Source organism: Natator depressus, chromosome 7 (assembly GCF_965152275.1).
Source record: "Natator depressus isolate rNatDep1 chromosome 7, rNatDep2.hap1, whole genome shotgun sequence".
Lineage (NCBI taxonomy): Eukaryota > Metazoa > Chordata > Testudines > Cheloniidae > Natator > Natator depressus.
The window spans coordinates 70,844,739-70,867,512 of record NC_134240.1 but is presented as its reverse complement, the minus strand read 5'-3'; the positions used below and the strand labels follow the sequence as shown (position 1 = coordinate 70,867,512).

General features: G+C 42.2%; 1 protein-coding gene across 2 annotated transcripts in view; it reads right to left on the bottom strand.

The window, feature by feature from the left end:
- CDHR1 (cadherin related family member 1) overlaps window positions 1-22,774 on the bottom strand; it is a 57,996-nt gene that overhangs the window by 21,423 nt on the left and 13,799 nt on the right. For both annotated transcript variants that reach the window (XM_074958730.1, XM_074958731.1), the window contains 6 exons: window positions 18,803-18,919; window positions 17,030-17,173; window positions 12,722-12,800; window positions 8,071-8,171; window positions 5,981-6,184; window positions 2,504-2,656 (listed from right to left, as the gene is read on the bottom strand). In XM_074958730.1, the coding sequence (XP_074814831.1) occupies window positions 2,504-2,656; window positions 5,981-6,184; window positions 8,071-8,171; window positions 12,722-12,800; window positions 17,030-17,173; window positions 18,803-18,919 (798 nt within the window). The remainder of the gene's footprint in view (window positions 1-2,503; window positions 2,657-5,980; window positions 6,185-8,070; window positions 8,172-12,721; window positions 12,801-17,029; window positions 17,174-18,802; window positions 18,920-22,774) is intronic.

Sequence of the window (22,774 nt, the reverse complement as noted above, 5' to 3'; positions counted from 1 at the left end):
AAAATGTCTCAAATACATTGATTAGCTTGAACGATGAATAAAATGATGGAATCATGATCTGCTGGTGAACATTTTGCAGACAGAGGCTAAATCATCAGATTATTTGCACCATTCCAGTGTTCTGCAGCTATTCACAGAAGGTGACTCAGCTTCCTTGGATGGACTTAGGATGGGAGACAGCAGCTAGTAGATAAAATATTAGGGTCTGCAGAACCTGGTGTCACTGAAAAGCCTAGAACAAGAAATGCATTTTACATCTCGCCATAAACACAGCCAGGCTGGGACTCATGTATTTAAAGGAGGATCAAATTCCAGAGGTTCCACCAATGAGAACTCCCAGCCCAAATTCCCTTGAGCTTCAACCTATCTGAGTCATACCTTCTGAGTGTAGGTGTCCTGGTGAAGCTTAGCGGAAGAGACTGCCTTTGTGCTGGGCCTGAGCAATTAGGACTTTATTAGATAGTGACCAGCGCCTTGAATTCCATGTTGAAATGACTACTGCACCAGGGCAGCTAGACAGAGCACTAGTCAGTGCGGGTTTCAAAGTAGCAGCCGTGTTAGTCTGTATTCGCAAAAAGAAAAGGAGTACTTGTGGCACCTTAGAGACTAACCAGTTGTGCGATATGTTATCATTCTGCCCCTCTGAAAAGGCAAGCAGATGCATGCTGCACCTGATCGAGCTGCTAAGTGGCCTTCTAGATTAGCCCACTGTAAATTTAGATTGTAACAATCCAGTTTGGAGGTGACCCCCAAGCATGCCCAAATAAATGTGTTAGTCTCTAAGGTGCTACAAGGACTCCTTGTTGTTTCTGAGTTACAATAGGCCTAGAGGAGTGGGCTCATTTGTGTGGTCAGTTGAAGACAAAAGATGTTTCTGGCCACTGTGCTGCTAACTGGGCATCCAGGAGAACTGAGGAATCTAGCAAATGCCCACGAGGGTGAATCACTGTGCTAACTGGAGGGCAGAAGCTCTCCACTGAGCCATTGTCTTTGTCAATTCCTCAGAATGTGTTCTGGTCAACTAGCTCTAGATCACTCCCTGGGTGTCGTGCTTTCCACCTACATCCTGAAGAATGGACCTGGCATGCTGCTGTGTACACTAAGGGCAGACTAATGTGTGACTGATTTCTATGGTATGCTAATGGGCAACTGTAAACTAGCAGGAAAGGAGTTAATCACTGATTAGGGAAGGTATAACAGTTCTGATGGACTGTTGGGGATAGGCATTAGAATAGAAACCAGCCCAAATCTTGTCCAAAATGTTAACTGAAAGAACTTACTCTGGCAGTGGGGGTAGCAAGTGGCTTGAACTTGTCAAGTGTATAAGACAGCTAGTGGGTTGTTTGAAAAAAAATAATTGCCATATTTCAAACCTGGATCTGATTTTCCCACCACCCTCCTTTCCCAGTAGGGAATTTAGAAACAGGCGTTGCATTTTTAGCAAAATCTGTGCAGTTCGACTTTAAACTCTTGTGAAAATCATTTTATCCAAACAAAGTGAGAGATCTCATAGGGGAAAAAATCCTCTTCACTTGTAATTACTACTTTTGGTGTTCATTGCAGTAGCATTCGCCTGAATTCTCTCAGTGTTCATGAGCTGGTTGGTTCAATATAGAATTCAAGGTATTCATGAGCTGTGTAATTTTTTTAGTGGTCTTTTAGTAACTTACCATGAATAAATCTGCACTACTTTTAACTGATTTGGGCAATGCTTCATAATCGGCCAAGAAGCTTCCATCTGAATACAATAATAATATGTTGTATTTCTATAGCACTTCGAATATAAGGAGTACCAGGTGCTTTACAAACATGACAAATGGTGGAACTGAGACACAGCAGTGAAGTGACTTGCTGAGGTTACATGGCAAACCTTGGCAAAGCTGGACATAGAACACAGGAAATCTGACTCCCACAACACTCCCTCTCATCATTACAGAAACTGCCTCTTTGTATACAAAACATGCAGAGCCCATTAGTACCGAACTATAACTTGGATAAAATAGTTTACGATTAACAAGGCGCTGAAGGCAATGAGCTACAAAAGAAAACTAATTACCCATCAGCTGGGGTTTTCCACCAGTTCCAGCAATAGCATACTGTAAAGCAAGACCATGTGCCACATGGCCTAAGACTGAGTAGGTGAAATCCTGGATTCACTAAAATCAGCGGGGCCAGGATTGCATCTAATGAACTTATTGGCATAAGTGAAATAGTCACCCTGATGTGCATAGTCTACAGTGCTTCAGAAACATCACAAAATGAAATTTCTATACAAATGTAACAGATAGAACTCCTTGCATTCACTGGGCCAAAGATAGCCCACAGTCTTCAGTTACACTCATTAAACACTACAGCAGTCAATGACCTGAGGGAAGAATTTGGCTTGGTGAGCTTCATTTACAAGGCCATAACATCATTAGCATTCAGTCAGACAGCCCCAGTTGAAACCAGAAGTCAAAACCCATCACGTATATGATTGGAGCGGGCAAGGAACATACTATACCTTAAAGGTTAACAACTGGAACTTCTCATAATCTATGGCAGCAGAGTTCTCCACTATTATGGTAACCTGAGCCTCATTCAGGACGGTTTGGGGAACAACTCGGAAGATGCCACCGGGTCCAACTAGCCGGAGGTTGAATTTAGCATTGGCCCCCTGGGAACAAAGCATAGGTATGAAAGTAAAAGCAGTACAAAGTGATGTTGCTTGGCTTTCAACAGCAGGGCTGCATTTACTGGTGCATTGCATAGGCTCCGTTTTTATTCAGTACGTGTATAATTAGAATGTGTGTCTGACTGCTGAGAACCTTCTGTTCCCCATCTCCTGGGTAAGAAAGTGCTAAGAGGCTTACTAAAGTAATCGCTGCAGCTCTGGTCACAGGGCACACGTGGCTTTTTTAAAAAAAAAAAGATTAATTATTCCTCCAATTACAATGGAAAAACACTGACTAGGGCTGGCTAGGTGGGCAATTCATGTGAGAAAGAGGCGTTGAGTAAGCTTCAAGGCTTGTGTCCCCTGAACTGGTTGTGTTCCAAGGAACCAGGAGCACATAGATTGGTGATTCTAATAAGGTTTATTCCTTCCATCTTCCTGACCAGGATTTTATAACAACCAGAGAAGCAAGGGTCTCCAGAGAATCCATCCTGTGCTTTGTAGTGTGATTGATGCATTGCTGGACAGGACTTAGTGAGTTTAGTCAGTACTATAGGTATGTGTATATAGAGCAATTAAGCTTTTTATGTGCTGCACTGCTTTGTCTCTTTTTTTTCTTTTTGATTTAGGAAGCTCCCTCTAACTTGCAGAGAACAGGTGACTGGAGGTAAAGGATGACCCAGTGGTGGAACAGTGGAAAACAAGTGAAATCACTGAACAATATATATAAAAGGCATCAACATAGGACATTCTGCCATGCACTGATAAAGGATCAAGCTATTGTACACCAGAACAATTCTGTCAAGTTTTATCTGAACATGGCAGGGGAATGGCAAAAAAAAGGAAGGTTCATACAGATAGCCGTTTTAGCCATTAATCTGGCAGACATTTATGCTTTCCTATAGAGGATGGGGCAAGATGAGCTGAATGTGATTTATCAACCAGCAGCAGGTACCAATCTCTCAACAGCTGTGATTCCCAACTGTCGCCACCAGCCAGGATCACTGATTGGCTGATGCTATGATGTCCCTCCAGAATGCCGTACTTCTAGTAGTGGTGATGTAGAAACAGGACAGCCCCCACTTGCTGATGTACACATAGGTGGACTAAGCCTGGGCAGTCACTACTTCAATACTTGCCCATCTCAAAGGGAAAAAAGCCAATGTTAATCCCCAAAGCAAATCGGAGTATTTTCAGGTTCAAGCTCAGCGTCTTGTGTTGCGCTGGAATCCAAACTCCCACAATTAAAGGATAGCCCATTGGCTCCTTTTTGCCTGCAGTGGAGAGCGGAGCGACACATACAGATACCAGCTGGATGTGACTGATGTGCATGGAATGAGTAAGAGCAGCGGCAATGCGGAATGCTATCTTCCCACCCAGGCAAAGATCCCCTATGCATGGGACTCCACAGGTTTTGAGGGGGACCATGCTGTGTTGGAGGTGGCTGCTCTGCATAGTTTGCTTCCTCCCAAAACTGAGTGACTTTCTGTCAAGAAATTTTGCAGACCCCACCTCTGGTCAGAGCAACCCATGTTCCATGAGCCCAGCTGGACAATCTCAGAGCAGGGGAATGTCAGGAGAGCCAGTGGAAGCATGGCTGCTGTCTTTCCTTATAGTGAGAAGAGGTGTGGAGCGTAGAGCAGATGGGTTTCACTCCATACTCCTCAGGCTTTGCAGAAATTAGAAGCTGTACCTCCTGCTCCACCCCACACCACCGCTTACCCATTCCACCAGTAAGCAAAGTGAGCCAAAGACTCGGTATGTAAAGTATGAAACATTGCTTTCTTTACATTTTGCCTTGAATGAGTGTGTGTGCAGAAGGGGAATAATTTGGCTTTAGGCCTTTAAAAGAAAAAAAAACATTGTGTGACACTGAGCAGCAGAAAACGTGTTCAGAAATGTATTTGATATAGGTACAAATGCTTTCTGTATATTTTATAGTCTGGTTGTAACCTACGTGACTTTTTTTTTTTTTTAACTCTAAGTAGAGAAAAAGCCAGCATGGAAGTTTTTCAGTTTGCTTCCTTCTGCTGCTGCAGCAGCAGCAACAATAGCAGGGCTGACTGGGCACTCATGCGTAAGTAGTCGTTTATCTGCTTGCTGCAGAGCAGCAGGGGGAAGCCATTGGGTTTGATAGCAGTACAATAGTAAGAGCACAATACTGAGTACAGTGACATAAGAACATTGCTGTTAACAGAATATAGTTCTGGGATGTTGTCACTCCGTAACCTCAGGCTAACTCAAATGGAGGCCAGTGGTACAGTAGCTATCTTAGGGTTTCCTATAGCAATATTGCCATAGTATCTAAGTGCTTCTTAGGTCAGTTAGAACTACAAGGTGAGGTCCCAAGTGGGCTTCATGGAATCTTTGTTCTTTTCCCTTGTCTGGCTATAGGACGCTCTTCTTGGAGTATAAGCTTTATCAAAGCATGCACTGCAACTCATGTTAAAGGATAAAGGCCAGAAGAATGATAAGTTGTAGGTTTTACTAACAGAAGCAATGAAAGGGGCAAGGACTGTATTGTCTCCATAAGGCTGTGGGAGACAGCAGTAATAAAGCTACTATTTGTAAAGCATTTTGAAGTTGTAAAATGGTAAGTAGTCCTCCCATTACCTCTAGAAATTATGCAAGAATGTATTATCCTCATTTTACATATGGAGAAACTAAGTGAGAGAGGTGAAGAGTCAGATGCTGATCCCATGTCATTGTAAATCATGCGTAACTCCATCAAACTCAATGGAGTTATATTAGTGGTAAAACTAGTTTGAGATTGTAAATAGGGCCTAAAATGTCTAAGGGCTTGTCTACACTTACCAGGGGATTGACAAGTGGCGATTGATACATCTGCGGTCGATTTAGCAGGCCTAGTGAAGACCCGCTATATCGACCTCAGATCGCTCTCCCATCAACTCCTGTACTCCATCAGAATGAGAAGAGTAAGGGGAGTTGACAGGAGAGTGTCTCTCATCAACACAGCATAGTGTGGACCCCGCAGTAAGTAGGTCTAGCTACGTTGACTTGAGTTACACTACTAACGTAATTCAAATTGCGTAGCTTAGATTGACTTTCCCACGTAGTGCAGACAAGGCCTTAGGCCCCAGCAGGAGTCAGTGTCTGAGCTGGGGTTAGAACTCATAGGGTTCAAGCCAATAGACCGTACCTCTCTTTTAAGCATTCACAGCACTGTTAATGGGCAATCGTATTATAATAATACTAATAACCTATCCTTCCTCCTCCCCAAAATTTAGGTGCCCAGATATTACAGGGAAAAGTGCTGGAGAAAACCTTTGGACAGCCAGACTAGATAGATACTCTTCACAAACTCACCTGATCTGAATCGTTGACTGTAATTTTCAGGCCCCTCAGGATCTCACCCTCAGGTGGGTGCTCATACATTGTCAGTTCAAATCGATTCTGTGGCCCATTTTCTCCATAGAAAGTTGGTGGGTGGTTGTTGAGGTCGACGACCCTTATAGTCACGATGGCAAAAGCATATGCTGTCACATCACCATCTAGACTTATTTCTGATGCCTGTGATAGGTAAAAGAAACAAACTGTAGGGCTTTCGTTGTGGAGAACTATCAGTTCAATTAAAATGTTTCTTTTCTCAGGCCCTCAGAGGGCCTTAATCTGTGTGAACAAATCACACTGATATTAAGGGGAACTTTTTACATGAGTTGAGTATGTCTGATGCCTTTACATTTGTCTATATCTTTAAATTCATGTTAGAAGGGAGCATAACCTTGGTATGAAGCTTGGGGTGGAATCTTGACTCTATTGAAGCCAAACCGCACTGACTTTCAGTGAGGTCAGGATTTCATTCTAGAGCTCTACAAACTTGCAGAAAGTCGTATTTGTCCTCAGCCATCCAAAAGCTTAAAAAAAAACAATGGTCCTGCATTGGCCACAAGACCATGTCTTCAGAAAAGAGCTCCACAATCCACATCTGTCCTAGAATGAAAACTGCTCTCTAGGGACGAATTATCCAATTGACATAAAATAAGATGATCTGAACTTTTGCCCAAAATGAAAATGCAAGGTGAATAGGAATCCAAAACTCTTTGAAGTTCCAAAAAGCTTGGACTTTTCCTCCAGGTTATTTTTCAGGTACCCAAGCTCTTCTTGGTTCTGGCAGAGGGCATGAGTGCTGAAGCACGGAGAGAACTGTGCTTTTGCAGTATTTGGGGGGCATATGGGAAGAAGAAAGTACTAGAAATTTCCTTCTGGAGAGGCTGTTCTCAGATTTATAGCCCTGCTTTGCTGACCCCATGGATAGGCAACCAAACTGAACTGAACTGAACTGAACCACCAGAGCTGTTGAGGTTCACCCAATCATTACTCTCTCATTGACTGTGCCTTTGATGTTTCTTCCACTACAAAGGAAACTCTGGCTGCTGCTTTGTGTAAGAAATTGGTTACCAGTAACTGAGGAATCAAACCCATTTCAGTCAAAGAGTGTTCAAACCAACACCAATTATGGCCCAATATTTCAACCTTTGTTCCACTTGCATCAACTGACTTGATGGTACAGCATGATGCAACATGATTTTAACATGAATTTCTCTAGAGGATTTTATGTCTTAAATCTCTGAGCATGCAGAGCCAGATTCTCAGCTTGAAGTCAATAGCATCCCACCAATTTACACAAGCTAAGAATCTGGCCCTTTACTATTGTTTTTAGTATAAAATAATACAGCATTCATTTATTTATCTTTGGGCTAAGTCACAAGGCTAAGGCTAAGGCCCTTCTAAAGACTTAATCCAGTTCTTATTCAGGAAAATTGCCATTGCTTTCAATGCATGTTTGTGTGAGGAAAAATTGACAAGGGCCTAATGATGTGGCCCTGTGCCATTAAAAGGTTGATCGTTAGAATCCTGTGTAAATTTAGGCAGCATATCACATTCATATTCTGTCTCTTTCAAATTCTGTTCTCTTTCCAATTCTAACCTTGGACGTGTGTGTCAAACTTTTGTGTTAGAGACCCAGTCAAGAGGATATGGATTTAATAGCTATGCTCCACTATTCAACATCATTTATCCTAACCCTCTCAATGATTATAGATTTAATAGTAATCCACTCCAGAAGATATGGATTTAATAATTCATTAATTTCCATACTCAGTAATAAAAATCGAAAACAGAGAGTTAGCAGACAATCACCTAAGGGAAAGAAGACTGGAGATCTGGGAATTAATTTGTGACTATTAGATTTTATTTCCAAGAGGAAACTGGGGGCACTTTGAATATCTGGGCAAACAACAGGAAATTATGCTGATTTACATGAGGTGATGATCTGACCCTTGAGCATGCAAATACAACATGTAGCACTTAAGACTTGGTTCATGTTACCTGTTTTTAAACACAGATTGACATTCATGGCTAGTAGATCATGGGCACAGGGAAACTATGGAACATACCTGAATTTTTAGTTCATACACTTCTTTCTTTAATTTACTTGGGTTTTTTATAACAGAAATAGCTCCAGTCGTATTATTTATTTCAAAAGATCCTTCACTTCCTGTCACAAGAGAGAGGGACATTTGATTATGCTGATCACATTTTCCAACTTCCTGAAAAAGAAGAGTTCTAAAAAACCACGAGCAGTAAAATGTACAGTGTTTTGTCCAAAAAATAAGTTGTAGTTCCTGTCTAGCCACTAGGTGACAAGGGACTGTGAGGTAGGGCACCTAACACAGTCTCTGCAAGGAGTAGTAATTTACCGGCCTGAACTCACTTTGGATACTAAGAGCTAGAAATGTCATTGCTACCACATTTTAGGCATATAGCTGGTGGTCATCAACGGGGTGGATGTAGATGCTTGAAGTGGTGCAATTTTTCTGTATCATGTAATGTTTAAATATTGTTGGGCAAAAAAATCACACAAAGGGCCATAACTCATAGAAACAATTTAATTTTTAACCAAAATTGGCAGAAAGCTTCTAAATACAATTGATAATGCAACTATAGACTCAAAATACGACTACTTTAGAAAGTTTGGGAAATATTTTGCCCCAGGTGATATTTTATGCATTTTCCCATACTTTTTTTTTTGCCTTTGATTAAAACACAACAGTATAAGCTCATCACACGACAGTCACATGACAGTCGGAGCTCATTTGTACTCATTTGTAATACATCAAAATATTTGTCATTTGTGCAGTGGATTGAGTTGTGAAGTTTTGCAGATAATAAGACTTTCTACCCTCTAATTATAAAACATGTATTTCTGATGTCATCTTTATGCCCAGAGACATAAGTCTAAACCACGCACGATACAACTGTAATCATCTTTTATGATCACTGAACCCAATGATAAACTATTTATATAAGAGTAATGACTCTTGGTAAGAGGGTCGTAGAATGTCTTGTATGAATATATCATGTGAATAACAAAGTATAGTAATGTACTCTTATTATCCCTGCATAACACTATGAGCTCCTGAAAGTCTAATGAAACACCCCTTTGGGCTTTATCAAACTCTGGAGCACTCCATGTAGCTCGAAAGCTTTTCTCTTTCACCAAGAGAAGCTGGTCCAATACCAGACATTATCTCACCCACCTTGTCTCTCTAATACCCTGGGAACAACATGACTACAACAACACTGCAAAAAACTTAAATGTGCAGGCAGGTAATATTTGCTCAGAGCTTTTTCTTTTGTGCAGAGATGCTGATGCTTTCCACAGTGCTTGTTGAGTGATTGCTTGATGCCCACGTCATACCATACACCACTAAAGAGTCTGGCAGTCTGGTATACTGCTCCCCCACTATCAGTTAGGGCATAATATATATCTGGCTTCTCCTCCTCCAGAAGTCTGGCTTCAGCTAAATTTACGTAACCCTATCTAGCATAATTCACATGACCATACTGGAAGTCAAGTGGAATAATCTCTACCAATATCTCAAGCTACATGGACTTGTTATCTTCTCTCTCTTTGCTCTCTGCTATGTAATCTATCAGTAGTTGGGAGAAATCCATTAAATAGTTTTCCCAGAAGAGAAATGTATCTGAACAGTTTTTTCCTTGGGTAATGTAAGTATCCATGAGCTGGAGAAGTGATTGGATGCTGATCATGATGTCTGCCTGCCAGAGCATTCTGTGTTTTTTCTGTGTGCCTTCTCTACATCCTCAAATGCTTCAATCCATGTTGGAGCTTTCTCCAAGAAGCATCTCTTCTCATCTTCTGAGAGAACATCATTGTTCATGGAATCACTAGCTGTCATCCATTTCAAACCATTCATTGCCTCATTCATAAGTTTGTGAATTCTAATGCCACCATTATATACATTCACTCTTAGAGCATGGCTGATGACTGAAACACGATAGATTTGCTTCCACAAGGATGTCACTTGCCTGCATGAGACTGCCTGTATCACCCTTTAAATTCATTGCACGATGCATGCCTCCTATCTCAAGGTGGTCATTATCAAATTCATGTTAATTCCTCCATTTAATCAACTGAGTGTTGCAGTAGATTGCTTCATGATACACGCCATAAGTCCAGTTTTGGATCAGAGAGGGAAACGTACCCTAAAACTATTTCATCATAGTGTATACCGTATTAACATCAGTTGCTGGTGCAGGAATCATTGGACAGTAGCCAATATTCATAAAACATAAAATAAGAGACAGGAAAAACTTCTCAAATCAGTCTATTCTACAAATATTGACAAATATTTCAATGTGTCTTGTGGTACAAATAAGCTCATGCTGTCTTGTGTCTACAGACTTTTGCTTTAACCAAAGGCAAAAATGTAGAGGAAAATGCATAAAATATATCACCTGGGTCTAAATATTTCCCAACATCTCCAAAACTGTGCCATCTGTTTTCAAGGGGACGTGGAATTCCTAATAGTTAGTTAGCAAAAGAAAGATCAGAGAGATATGTACAATATACAGAAGGGATTCTACATCAGGGTGGAGAATGGAGTAAGGTCGACAGCATTTCTCCTTCTATATAACGCTGTCCTCCAGTCGCACAATAAACTCAACAAGGCAGTACTTCTGTGTTAGGAAGAAGGGATAAAATGGGAATGGGATTCACTGGACACATTTTTCAGCAGTGATTGGTGCTTCGGATACTGTTGATTTTGGGTTCCCTGCTTGCAATGCTTTAAAAAGGCCTGATTTTCATGAAGTGCTGAAATTCAGTTTCCATTAAGGTGCTGAAGTTGGAAACTCAAAATTACCAGTCACTTTTGTACGTATTGATTTCATGTGCAGACAGAAATATGAATGAGCCTTCTCAGTTTAATTGGCAAATACTTAATAATGCCTCTGCAAAAACAAGAACCGCTCTCGTTAATATCAGCTAAAGCGAGAAGTCTGACAATCTCACCAGAAAACAGTCATTCCTTCTGCAGCATATATCTCTAGGGGCCTTAGATGTCTGGGCATTAAAATCTCAACCTCCTAAAAGATGATATTCTGTAAAAAGGCCTTCTGTCGTTATAGGGTCAAATTCTGACCTTAACACCAACTGAGGCTCACAGGCAGAATCTGGCTGATGGAGCTGGTAGGGCTGTGTATTGATTTCAGCAAACCCACTCTTCCATGTGTCTGGGCAGAGCATCAGTTGCACCATTTGTACTATGCTCCCTTTCTGACCTGGCTAATTCGTGGACCAAAGCAGAAGGCAACTTCTGGAAATATAATAATTCCTTGGGGACTTGCTGCCCACACCTGTGCCCCACCTCCTCTGATAAAGGTAGCCTGCTGCATGAAGAAAGTGGGTAGGAAATGAAGGCTCAGGAAAAGAGCCTGGCTGCAAATGCTTCATTAGTCTGAAAGAGAGACTTATGCTGGATATTTCTCTCGCGGCCCTGCAGCCTGTATGGAAATCTGGCCATTAATTGTGTTTTGTGGCAGAGCCCATGCACTCATGGACAGGTCCATTGTTGCTGCAAGGAAATCAAGCTGAAAAGAAAAACTCAAACCTGGAAGAGTTGCCTCTTCGGAAATAAAGGCTGATTACAGGAAAGCCCAGTCATTCTTGTCTCTGTCTAAATTGACTTTAATGCTCATTTTTAAACTGTCCAATAATGCTTTGTTTTGCTAATATCTGCAATACCTGCAACTTCATTAAAGTTCATTAGACACCACATTGAATGATACAGACGTATGTGGCAGTAAATCATTAAGATTCATAAGTAAAAGTAAAGTACTTTTTACTTTTACTGAAAAGTAAAGCCTGACTGAGAAGAAGTTGAAGTCAATAGTTTTTCAAGCAACGATACATCATGATATTGCCCAATTACCATAGGGAAACTGGTAACTCAGAGTGTGCCATTATGTACATTCTGTAAAACAGCATATTTTGAAGCTTAGGGTTTCCTTTTTAAAACAAAAAAGTGATTTTAAACAAAAAAATGTAATAATAATTACTATTCATAAATAATTAACAATAGCATTTTATGGTTTCCTTGCATTTTGACAGCACAAATTCAAGGTGTAGAATAGGGGCCTCCCTTGATTGAGGCCAGTGTTTGCATGGGGTGGGGGGAAGTAAGGCAGTGTTTTTCCTCCCATACCTATTCCCCCATCTCCAGGGCTTTGAGTAGCCAGAATATTCCCATCTCTTCCCATTCCAGAACCAGGATTGGTTCCCTTCTCTCCTTGCTGCTCCCACACTTCTTGCTAGTGAAACCTCACTACAATGTAAATGGAAACATGAATAAAATCTGCTGGCCTTGAAGTTGCATGGGTCTCCTAGTGTGTACTTCTATTGGCTACCAGTTTAGATGGGAAAGTCCCTCAGCGCAGGGATAATTTCTTCCTTTATGCCTAGTAAAGTGCCTGGCACAATGTTGGTGCTTAACAGGCAATAAATAAGTGAAATAAATGATTCCAAGATGAGCAATGTAGCTCCATGAAGCAAACACTAAAACTCAGTGAATAATCTCTGGGCTGCTCCCAGCTAGACAAGAGCCAGGAATAGTTTCAGGTGTCTGACCCTATTTCATGAGAGGGATCTTCAGCTTCACTAGACTCTAGCATGCTACATTCTAATTTATTGTCATGTCTACCTTTGACATCCCTTAGGATTTCATGCCAACTGTGTCTACTCACCAGTCACAAGACCGTAATGAATATTATTAGGCTTTCCTCGGTCACCATCAAGAGCAACGACTGTTAGTACCTCAGAGTCCTAGGGAGAAATAGGAATTACAGCTTAGGTAGTGAAAGCAAAGAGCAGTGAAATTGCTAGTGAATATTAATAAAATCCACTCCAGCCAGTTCCTCCCTTATAACCAGGTGATAGGTGCTCTTGCTGTGGCTGCATTAGGACAACAGCAGGGGCCCATGCTCCTGCCAGAAAGTAAGTCACAGCTTGACTTTGTGTCAGGCCATTTGACTGGTTGATCTACAGGCCCTGAGTGTGCTCAGGATTAGCTTTTGGGGTGGGCACCCTCCCCCTATTAAGGGATCTGGGGCTCTTTTGCCTCTACTCTTCTACCAGTAAAACTCCCACCTGCCCATCCATGTGCTGCAGCAGAGGGACTGGTCGTTCCAGGTACTGCTTGTAGACGCTTTCCTGTCAAGCACGGGGAGTTGATACGGCAGTCAGGTAAACTCTCAGTGTGAAATGCTGAGTGCTGACAGGTCAGTTCATGTGTGACTCAAGTGGCGATTAAAACAGGGGAAGTCCATGCCATTGAATTTGGTGAACGGGAGATGGGAATGTCACAGGACTGCAAGCGCTTGACCTGGGACTATTCATTACCAAGATGGAATGTTTTCTGGCTTATGGGCTATGCTAGCTGGCCAGGCAATATAGCTGACCAAGACCAAGTTAGCCAAGGGATCGACTGAAGGAGACCTAGGGGACCTCCTAATTATTAAGTGGAACAAGGGATGGCCTGCGCTCAGAAAATCAGCTGCAACTAGCCCTTGCTGCAAGGCCTATTTTAGGTTTTCCTTGTGATGATGATTATGATTATATTCAGTGCCGTCTGTGCCATTCTTTGAGAGTGGGAGCATCCCCACTGCAGTATCCTGAGCCAAGATCATGCCAGTCATTTTAGTGTCAGCAAAAGGTAAGGATCCGCAGGAGAGGCAGAAGTAACTTTTCTGGTTTGTGGGTCACACAGTTGTTGCAAGGTGTAACTCTGGCTCACAACTGTTAATCCTTTCTGTTGCCAAAATACTTGCTGACTTGTCCTTTTCCCACCTGCCCTTCTACCTTTTCCGACACAGCCTTTTGTGAGCAGCTACGGAATCAAAGAGAATGCTGCTCTGCTCCCCTGTGGAATGGCTCCTAAACCCATGTGCGCATTTCATGTCAATGTACATTAGCCCGAACTGAGGCAGTGAATTCTATTCTGCAATGGTTTTAAGCCCTGTTGCTCTTTACTTCCCAGGGAACAGATCACCATGGTAAGTGTAAGTGGACAGAGCTTGGTAAAAAAGAACCAGAGATGGGCACAAGCCATACATTTGGATGAAAGTTTCTAAGTCACAGTTTGGGAGTGTTCACCCTCTAGGTGTTAGTTAGACTCATGACATTGCAAAGACTGGAGCAACTTACAAAATTCAGGTGTGGATTGGAATTCCCTGGCCATCCAAAAGTTTGAGAGAACTCAGTTTTAAGATTTTTGGTTCATGTCCACCTCTGATTTTAAGCAGAGGAAGTCAGCTCTATTTCTTCTGTCCTCTCCTCATACAGACACTATATTCATTTAATGAGGGCACCTTTGTTTCCTAAAACTCCTCACTTAGGACTTGTCTTGCAAAGTCCTCTCTCACTTCCTAATGATATCAAAGGAGTTGAAATGCCCAACACCTTGCAGGCTCAAGTCCTCTGATTTGATCCTGGAAATGCCACTCAACTGTTGTAGACCTCAAATATGTATGTACTGGTAACTACTCCACGGGTTTCCAATGCTTGGAATTGCAACGTCTGATTGCCACGTAATTCACCAAGCAGCAGATAGTCATGTCTGTTCTCTCCAATAAAATCAAGATAGACAGCAGAAGCAATCAACGGATCCCAAGGCAATGTGATTGGTAAGTTGGTATGAAACAACAAGGAATTTGTGGCTGTCTTTAAAATCTTTACAGTCTTTCATTTTGCCTAATTAACATTGCTGTGGGCTAGATGGTCACCAATATCAATAAGTTTTGCACAATTTCCTCACACAGGTAGGCCAATTGACTGAACCGGGGCTGCTCCCCCAGTAAAAATACTCAACACAATGAGCCAGACTGGCACATTATAGGCCCCTTTGTAAATTTCAGTCTACATCAACATAGAGCAAGGGAACCCTGAGATAATGTTAAATTGTTGCAAATAGTGATTGGAAATATTTCCATGACAACCACTGTATACTTCAAAAACAATGGCAAGGTTCTGTCAGAGCAACAGCAATAACACAGTTTACCGTATGTGCTGGCAAAAACCTTCATCAAAGTTACTTAACTTCTTTACCATGTTGATGAACAAGATATTCACAGAGAAAAAGATGGACAAAGAGCCACGGAAAAGGTAAGTGTTCTATTTCTAACTTTTTATGCTGGAAGATGGATTTAAAGAATGGCTATTGGAAGAACTCCAGTGCAGTCCCTTGGATGGAGATAGAGCACTTTGTCACGGGTTAAAAATGTTAAATCCAAGAACAGCACCACCCAGGGGAAAAAAAAGGAGCAGCTTCATGGAACGAAAGCTGACTGCGTAAAGAAGAGTGAAAGCAGCAAGTGCATTTCTCGGTGTGAAGTTTGCTGTCATGGCTGAGGCCACGCTGGGAAGGACACTAGTATTTCCATCATTACATCATCATAATAGTGGAAATTGCAGGGCTCAGACTGGATGTAATTAATACTTACTAACTCATGGTTTTCACAGTAAATACCATGTACTGTGTGCACTTGATAGATATGGGCCTTTCAAGATCACTTGGTAACCACATAGGGTAAATGAGTATATATCCCATTTTTATAGCCTCTTTCAATCCAAAGGATTGTAAAGTGCCTTAAAAACTACCTACAATATGTACAGTAATCCCTTCCACCTCACTACCTAGCTGAAATGCAGCACTTTAGGCAAAGAACTTCAGCAACTATTTAACAGTATACAGCACTGCTAAATTATAATTTAGGACAGAAATTAAAGAAGACTGCATCTATTGAAACTGCAAGGGAAATTTAGGTAGACAGAATGTAGCCACACTGCCACTAGAGGTCAAAGAGTCTACAACTCAGTAACTTCATGACTAATAATACCATTTGCAGTCATATGTGCTAAGAGAGGATAAATCAAAATCTCATGCTTAAGAATGAAAGCAGATCTGCACTGGGCTTAGGGAGGAATTTCCACCTCCTTCATATATAACATTGCGCAATTGGCTAGAGATATTATGGTTTTGTTTCACTTTCCTTTGAAGCATCCAGTATAAGGCACAGCTGGAAGCAGGATAGTGGACTTGATGGACTATGGCTTGATGGACTAAGGCTATGGCTAATACCCTTTGGATTATATGCTACGGTTACATGTGGCTGAATCCTTTCTGTTTACATGTGGCTGAATCGTGACTCAGGATTCTTCCATATCATGGAGCACTCAGGAGCTCCACAGTCTGCCTGGGCTCTGTAGCCATGGAATAGAAATGACACCGGATGAAGATATCCCCTCAGCGGCAGCCACATACTTGCTGTGTAGCCACTGACCTCCTGTCTCCACACATGAGTTATTTGACAGTTTGGTTTCGGAGTTGTCAGCTGACTCTGCAGGCTGTAAAGGCCGCTTGGCCCATTCCATCTCCAGAGCCGTCATTCAGCAGAGAAGATCCCACATTATTGGCATGTCAGGGGTAGCTCCTCCCTAGTGACTCCAAGGGAGACCATGCCTGGGATCTGATAGCTTATAGGGCAGTAGGGGAGCAGAGTCACAGAGATTTCTTTGGCCCATACCCTAGCTGATGGCTCCAAAATAGACCTCTGAGATGGTAAGAACAGGTTCATTTAGGTCAAAGATCTCCACTTGCAGCAAAAGTCAGAGGCCTCTGCAGGACCTCTGCAGGGCTGGTTGGGTTAATGGGGGTCACTCATTTGAGCTCTCAACCACTTTCAGAAGTGCTGCAAGTCCCTACCATGGAGTGGCTGATAATCATGGTCTGATCCTACTCGTACAAGTAAAAAATCCCTTTGACTTCAAAGAGAGCTGGAGCAGACTCTCTGTAATTTTGTGATGGACACAAATAAGTACCAGCATGAGATTTACCTGACTCATTTCACTTAAGATTCAAGTCAGAGTTTGAATGTAGGTCTCCAGAATTGTAAGGCTGGTGCCATAAACCACTGTGGCAGCTGGCCCCACTGGTTTGTCATGTTGAAAGTTTCTCCATTGCTTCTGGGTCTCCTGTAGGTGAAAGTGATACTCACTGCCAGGGTGTCCTCATAGACGTAGCCATAGTAGGGAGTCCCAATGAACATGGGAGGGGTGTCCTGAACATCTTCCACATTGATAGTGACTGTGGTTGTGGCTGAAAACACCTTGTTGTCTCCCCTGAGCTTCCCACCACCGTCCTACAACAGAACGCATTATCAAGTCATTATGCTGAAATTCACCCACTGGAACTCCTGATTGGAGATTTATCAGCTCACAGAACCACACACTCCTGATTAGTGCACTCCCAAGACTAATGCATCTCCTGCAATACATACAGGGCCAGAATCATCATAACAAGAATGTGTGGAGTTATTTATTCTAATCTTAGCAAGAAAATGGTCAATAACAGGTGGAAACAGCTCAACTAAACAGATAGCTTTAGAGCTAATCAATGAATGCCAAGAGTTATAGAAAACTCTGCTCTGTCCTATTCCCTCTATTTTCGGTTTGTTTGGTTCCCTCTTTGATTAAGCAGACAGCCCTGAGTCTCCCTGGAGTCATTTTAACATTAAAAGTGGTTGTGCTGGTACATGGAATCATGTGTGTTATTTTGCGTTTGAGCTCCTATTTATCAATGCCACCTAGGAAGAAAATTAGTCTTTGCAGGAAACAGGTGAGTGAGAAGAAGAGGCCAAATCTGGAGGAACATCTATAACTTTTCATGCTAAATGTAGGGCATAACAAAAGACACTGCACTGCTGGGGAAAATTAAATTCTGCATATGATCAAAGTCTCCTAGGGACTCTTGTGATACAGTCAAAGGTGTGGAACAGCATAAAGCTGGGAATTGTTAAGTGGCCATGGTGTAATCAACTCTGTTCGCGCTAATGACACGACAGAGCCAATTAGAGAAACGCCTCAGTATATGAGAAGATTTTAACCCCTTAATAATTATGCTGGCTATTAAAGCAGTGAATGTAGCAAGAATAATTTTGCATCCCCATTTTTATGAAGGGATACGTCCACTCCCCCCCTCCCCTTCATATAGTGAAGATGACTGCACTATAACAAAGACAGGTGAATTTGGACCACATTTTGTGACAAACTCCTCCCTGGCTCAAGTCTGGCCCCAAAAAATTCAATGACGCCCAGGCCAAGCTCTTCTTACAAAACACAAGCGCACTTAGTAGGTCCTCGAAAATGTTCTTTGTGGCCTAGCAGAAGTCATGTCACCACATAGCACCTGCCGAAACATGTCTGTCAGAACTACAGGTCTCATATATTTCTGCAAGTCTCTGCGCCTCAGAATCAATAGTTTTGCAGTCTGTTATGAGTCTACAGCAGTGCCACAAGCACAGATTCCATAGGATTTATAATAGCGGGGAGAGGAGTGGAATGAGCAGCTGCCTCTAAAGGATGTGAATAACTATGGTCCATTAGTCAGCCCATAAGAGAGGGAAGAAAATATACTCTTTTTAGAGAAGAGATGTGTCACCTCTGTTCTGCAGCGTGACTATTCTCCACCTGCTGTACTGACAAAGAGCAGTGATGCACACAGACACTGACAGTACTGCAGTTAATTACTCTACTTTATGTGTTGATAACTCTGACTCCTAGATATTGCTTCATGCCTTCATAATGGTAGGTTCCCTACTACAGCACACACACTGCTGATTACTGCACTAGCCAGAATGAGGGTAGCTCTGAAGGCATACTTCTCTGGGTCTAATTCTTCCCCATTCTTCTTTGGGCCATCCTCAGATGTGGCTTTCCACAGTTAAAGTCCTTCCCCTTCCTGCCTCTTCTTTCAGGAAAGAGTTTGATACCTTTGCTACCACGGTGACAAAATGAGTTCTTGATTTTTCATAGTCTAGAGTGATCCCTGTTTTGATGCGAAGAACACCACTGTGTCGGTCTATGGTAAACTTATTAGTACGGATGTTCTAGAAGAAAAGAAGAGGAGAAGTGGTGAAAGATTACTGGTATGGAAACAAGATTGGTATTTGGACTATCTTTCATTTAACTTGCTAAAGATATAGGCTAGAATAATAAACAGAGGTGGGTAAAAAGTCTGTAATGAATGATTCATGTGATTAATTTCACCTCTTTGTGTTCAGGAACAATTTATGAACAGATCACAATTTTCTGATTATTCAAAATAATGCAGCAACCTTAACTTCGACATTTCCCGGCCTTTAATATTTAACTATTTTGCCATAAAATTTTGTTAACATCGTTTATTAGATGGAATTAAAAAGAAAAAAGAAAAGGAGTACTTGTGGCACCTTAGAGACTAACCAGTTTATTTGAGCATGAGCTTTCGTGAGCTACAGCTCACTTCATCGGATGCATAGCATATCGTGGAAACTGCAGAAGACATTATATACACACAGAGACCATGAAACAAAACTTCCTCCCACCCCACTGTCCTGCTGGTAACAGCTTATCTAAAGTGATCATCAAGGAGGGCCATTTCCAGCACAAATCCAGGTTTTCTCCCCCTCCCCCCCCCCCCCCAGACACACATACAAACTCACTCTCCTGCTGGTAATAGCCCATCCCTCTTTGAAACCTCTCTTTATAATGCGCATGATAATCAAGGTGGGTCATTTCCAGCACTAATCCAGGTTTTCTCACCCCCCCCCCCACACCCCCCTCCAAAAACCACACACACAAACTCACTCTCCTGCTGGCAATAGCTCATCTTACAATGTGCACAGCAATAATCCAAGTTTAACCAGAACGTCTTGGGGGGGGGGTTTGTAGGAAAAAAACAAGGGGAGATAGGCTACCTTGCATAATGACTTAGCCACTCCCAGTCTCTATTCAAGCCCAAATTAATAGTATCCAATTTGCAAATGAATTCCAATTCAGCAGTTTCTCGCTGGAGTCTGGATTTGAAGTTTTTTTGCTTTAAGATAGCGACCCTCATGTCTGTGATTGCGTCACCAGAGAGATTGAAGTGTTCTCCGACTGATTTATGAATGTTATAATTCTTAACATCTGATTTGTGTCCGTTTATTCTTTTACGTAGAGACTGTCCAGTTTGACCAATGTACATGGCAGAGGGGCATTGCTGGCACATGATGGCATATATCACATTGGTGGATGTGCAGGTGAACGAGCCTCTGATGGTGTGGCTGATGTTGTTAGGCCCTGTGATGGCGTTCCCTGAATAGATATGTGGGCACAGTTGGCAACGGGCTTTGTTGCAAGGATAGGTTCCTGGGTTAGTGGTTCTGTTGTGTGGTATGTGGTTATTGGTGAGTATTCGCTTCAGGTTGGGGGGCTGTCTGTAGGCAAGGACTGGCCTTTCTCCCAAGATTTGTGAGAGTGTTGGGTCATCCTTCAGGATGGGTTGTAGATCCTTAATAATGCGTTGGAGGGGTTTTAGTTGGGGGCTGAAGGTGACGGCTAGTGGCGTTCTGTTATTTTCTTTGTTAGGCCTGTCCTGTAGTAGGTGACTTCTGGGAACTCTTCTGGCTCTATCAATCTGTTTCTTCACTTCCGCAGGTGGGTATTGTAGTTGTAAGAATTGGATACTATTAATTTGGGCTTGAATAGAGACTGGGAGTGGCTAAGTCATTATGCAAGGTAGCCTATCTCCCCTTGTTTTTTTCCTACAACCCCCCCCCCCAAGACGTTCTGGTTAAACTTGGATTATTGCTGTGCACATTGTAAGATGAGCTATTGCCAGCAGGAGAGTGAGTTTGTGTGTGTGGTTTTTGGAGGGGGGTGTGTGTGTGTGGGGGGGGTGGTGGTGGTGAGAAAACCTGGATTAGTGCTGGAAATGACCCACCTTGATTATCATGCGCATTATAAAGAGAGGTTTCAAAGAGGGATGGGCTATTACCAGCAGGAGAGTGAGTTTGTATGTGTGTCTGTGGGGGGGGGGGAGGGTGAGAAAACCTGGATTTGTGCTGGAAATGGCCCTCCTTGATGATCACTTTAGATAAGCTGTTACCAGCAGGACAGTGGGGTGGGAGGAAGTTTTGTTTCATGGTCTCTGTGTGTATATAATGTCTTCTGCAGTTTCCACGATATGCTATGCATCCGATGAAGTGAGCTGTAGCTCACGAAAGCTCATGCTCAAATAAACTGGTTAGTCTCTAAGGTGCCACAAGTACTCCTTTTCATTTTTCTTTTTACGAATACAGACTAACACGGCTGTTACTCTGAAACCTGTCATGAAAAAAAAGTAAGACACTCAATTTCTGTGAGAGAAATGGGTTTTCACATAGTGACCTGATCTGAGGGACTTGTCAGAATTGCAGAGTGGATTTGTAAGTGGCATTGAATTTAAAACGACAGTTCGATTTCCTTTGCAGTAAGATCATTGTGTTTGTTTTTTGTGTCTTTTTTGGCTGACTACAGTACCTGGTTCAGGATGTTTTTTCTTTCAGTTATCTCATGTTAAGAGGATTAGCTTTATTCCTACATAAATATTTGCATTTTCTCAAGTAGACACTGATTCCTGCTCTCACTTTTGTCAAAGTAAATAGTGTAATGAATGAGTTAGTCTATGTGTACCACTTCCTCTTACTGGGGAGAATCAAAATTATTCAGCTGCAGGCTTAAGCTTTTAGCAACAGTAGCTCAGGTTGTAGCTACTTTCTTTACAGGATTGTCTTGATGAGGGAATGTGGTCAACTCTTTCAAACATGCCTATTACATATCTGTTATTAGTTCACCCAAGGCAGTGCCCTTGTTTGTACTTCTCTTCACTGAGATAGTGCAAAAGTGATAGTAGCTACTTGCCTAGGCTCCCTATAAACAAGAAAGAGAATAAGTGGGGAAGAGAAAAGGACACAGGAAACATGGGAATGCCAATGATGTGGCAGGAGACAGATGTTCTGTTAGACCCTTAAAACACTGCATAAGTTAATCAGTGTTGTACGTATGAGCAGGAGGAGAGCAGCAAAAGTGAAAGGACGTGTGAATATATATGATGGAGGTAATAGAAAAATATTTAGCTGTATGTATTAGTTTTTTGGCAGATGAACCCTACTGCACCATCAGATCACAATGCAGACCCAGTCACATGAGAGCTCTTTCTCTGCTGACCTTCTCAGCTGTCTGACTCTTATCCAGAGTTAACAGGAGTGCAAGAGAGGTTTTCTGACTCACCTGACAATTCAGCAGTGTTGTTTCCTCCTCCCACACAAAGGACTTACTTAGTATAAAAGTTGCACTGCATTAGTTATCCTGGCATAGTTAAAGCAGTACATCCCCCCTACTGTGTATGCAGTTATATTGGTGTACATGTACTTACACTGGTATAACTTATTCCCATACAGGAAGGGAAATAATCTATACTGGTCTAAGGCACCTCTTTCTGATCTAACTGCATCTACACTAGAGGTTGTACCAGTAGAACTACTACAATAAATACAAAACAAACAAACAAAAACACACTCCCCTAAAACCAACTAACTATACTGCTATACAACATGTGTGTAGACCAGGCCTAACAGGTAGCCAGGAGAGACAACACTGACTTCACTGAGAAGCAGAAGGAATGTTGTAGCTGAAGCACTGCGGAGAACCACGTGTGGCTAGGAGCTGCTGAGAAAGGCTGAGGAGGGATCAGAGAAGGCAGGAGGAGGGCTGAAGATGACTGAATCCTGAACTGAAGCTGAATGCTAACAGTTCCCAGTCCACAGTCAACCAGCTCCAGCCTTTTCCTAGGAGGTGCATATTAATTTAGAATCTATTTATCTAATGCATTGTCTGGGATCACTCCTACTGCTATGGTGACACTTCTAACAAGCAACATGGCCTTGTTTTTATCCTCCTGG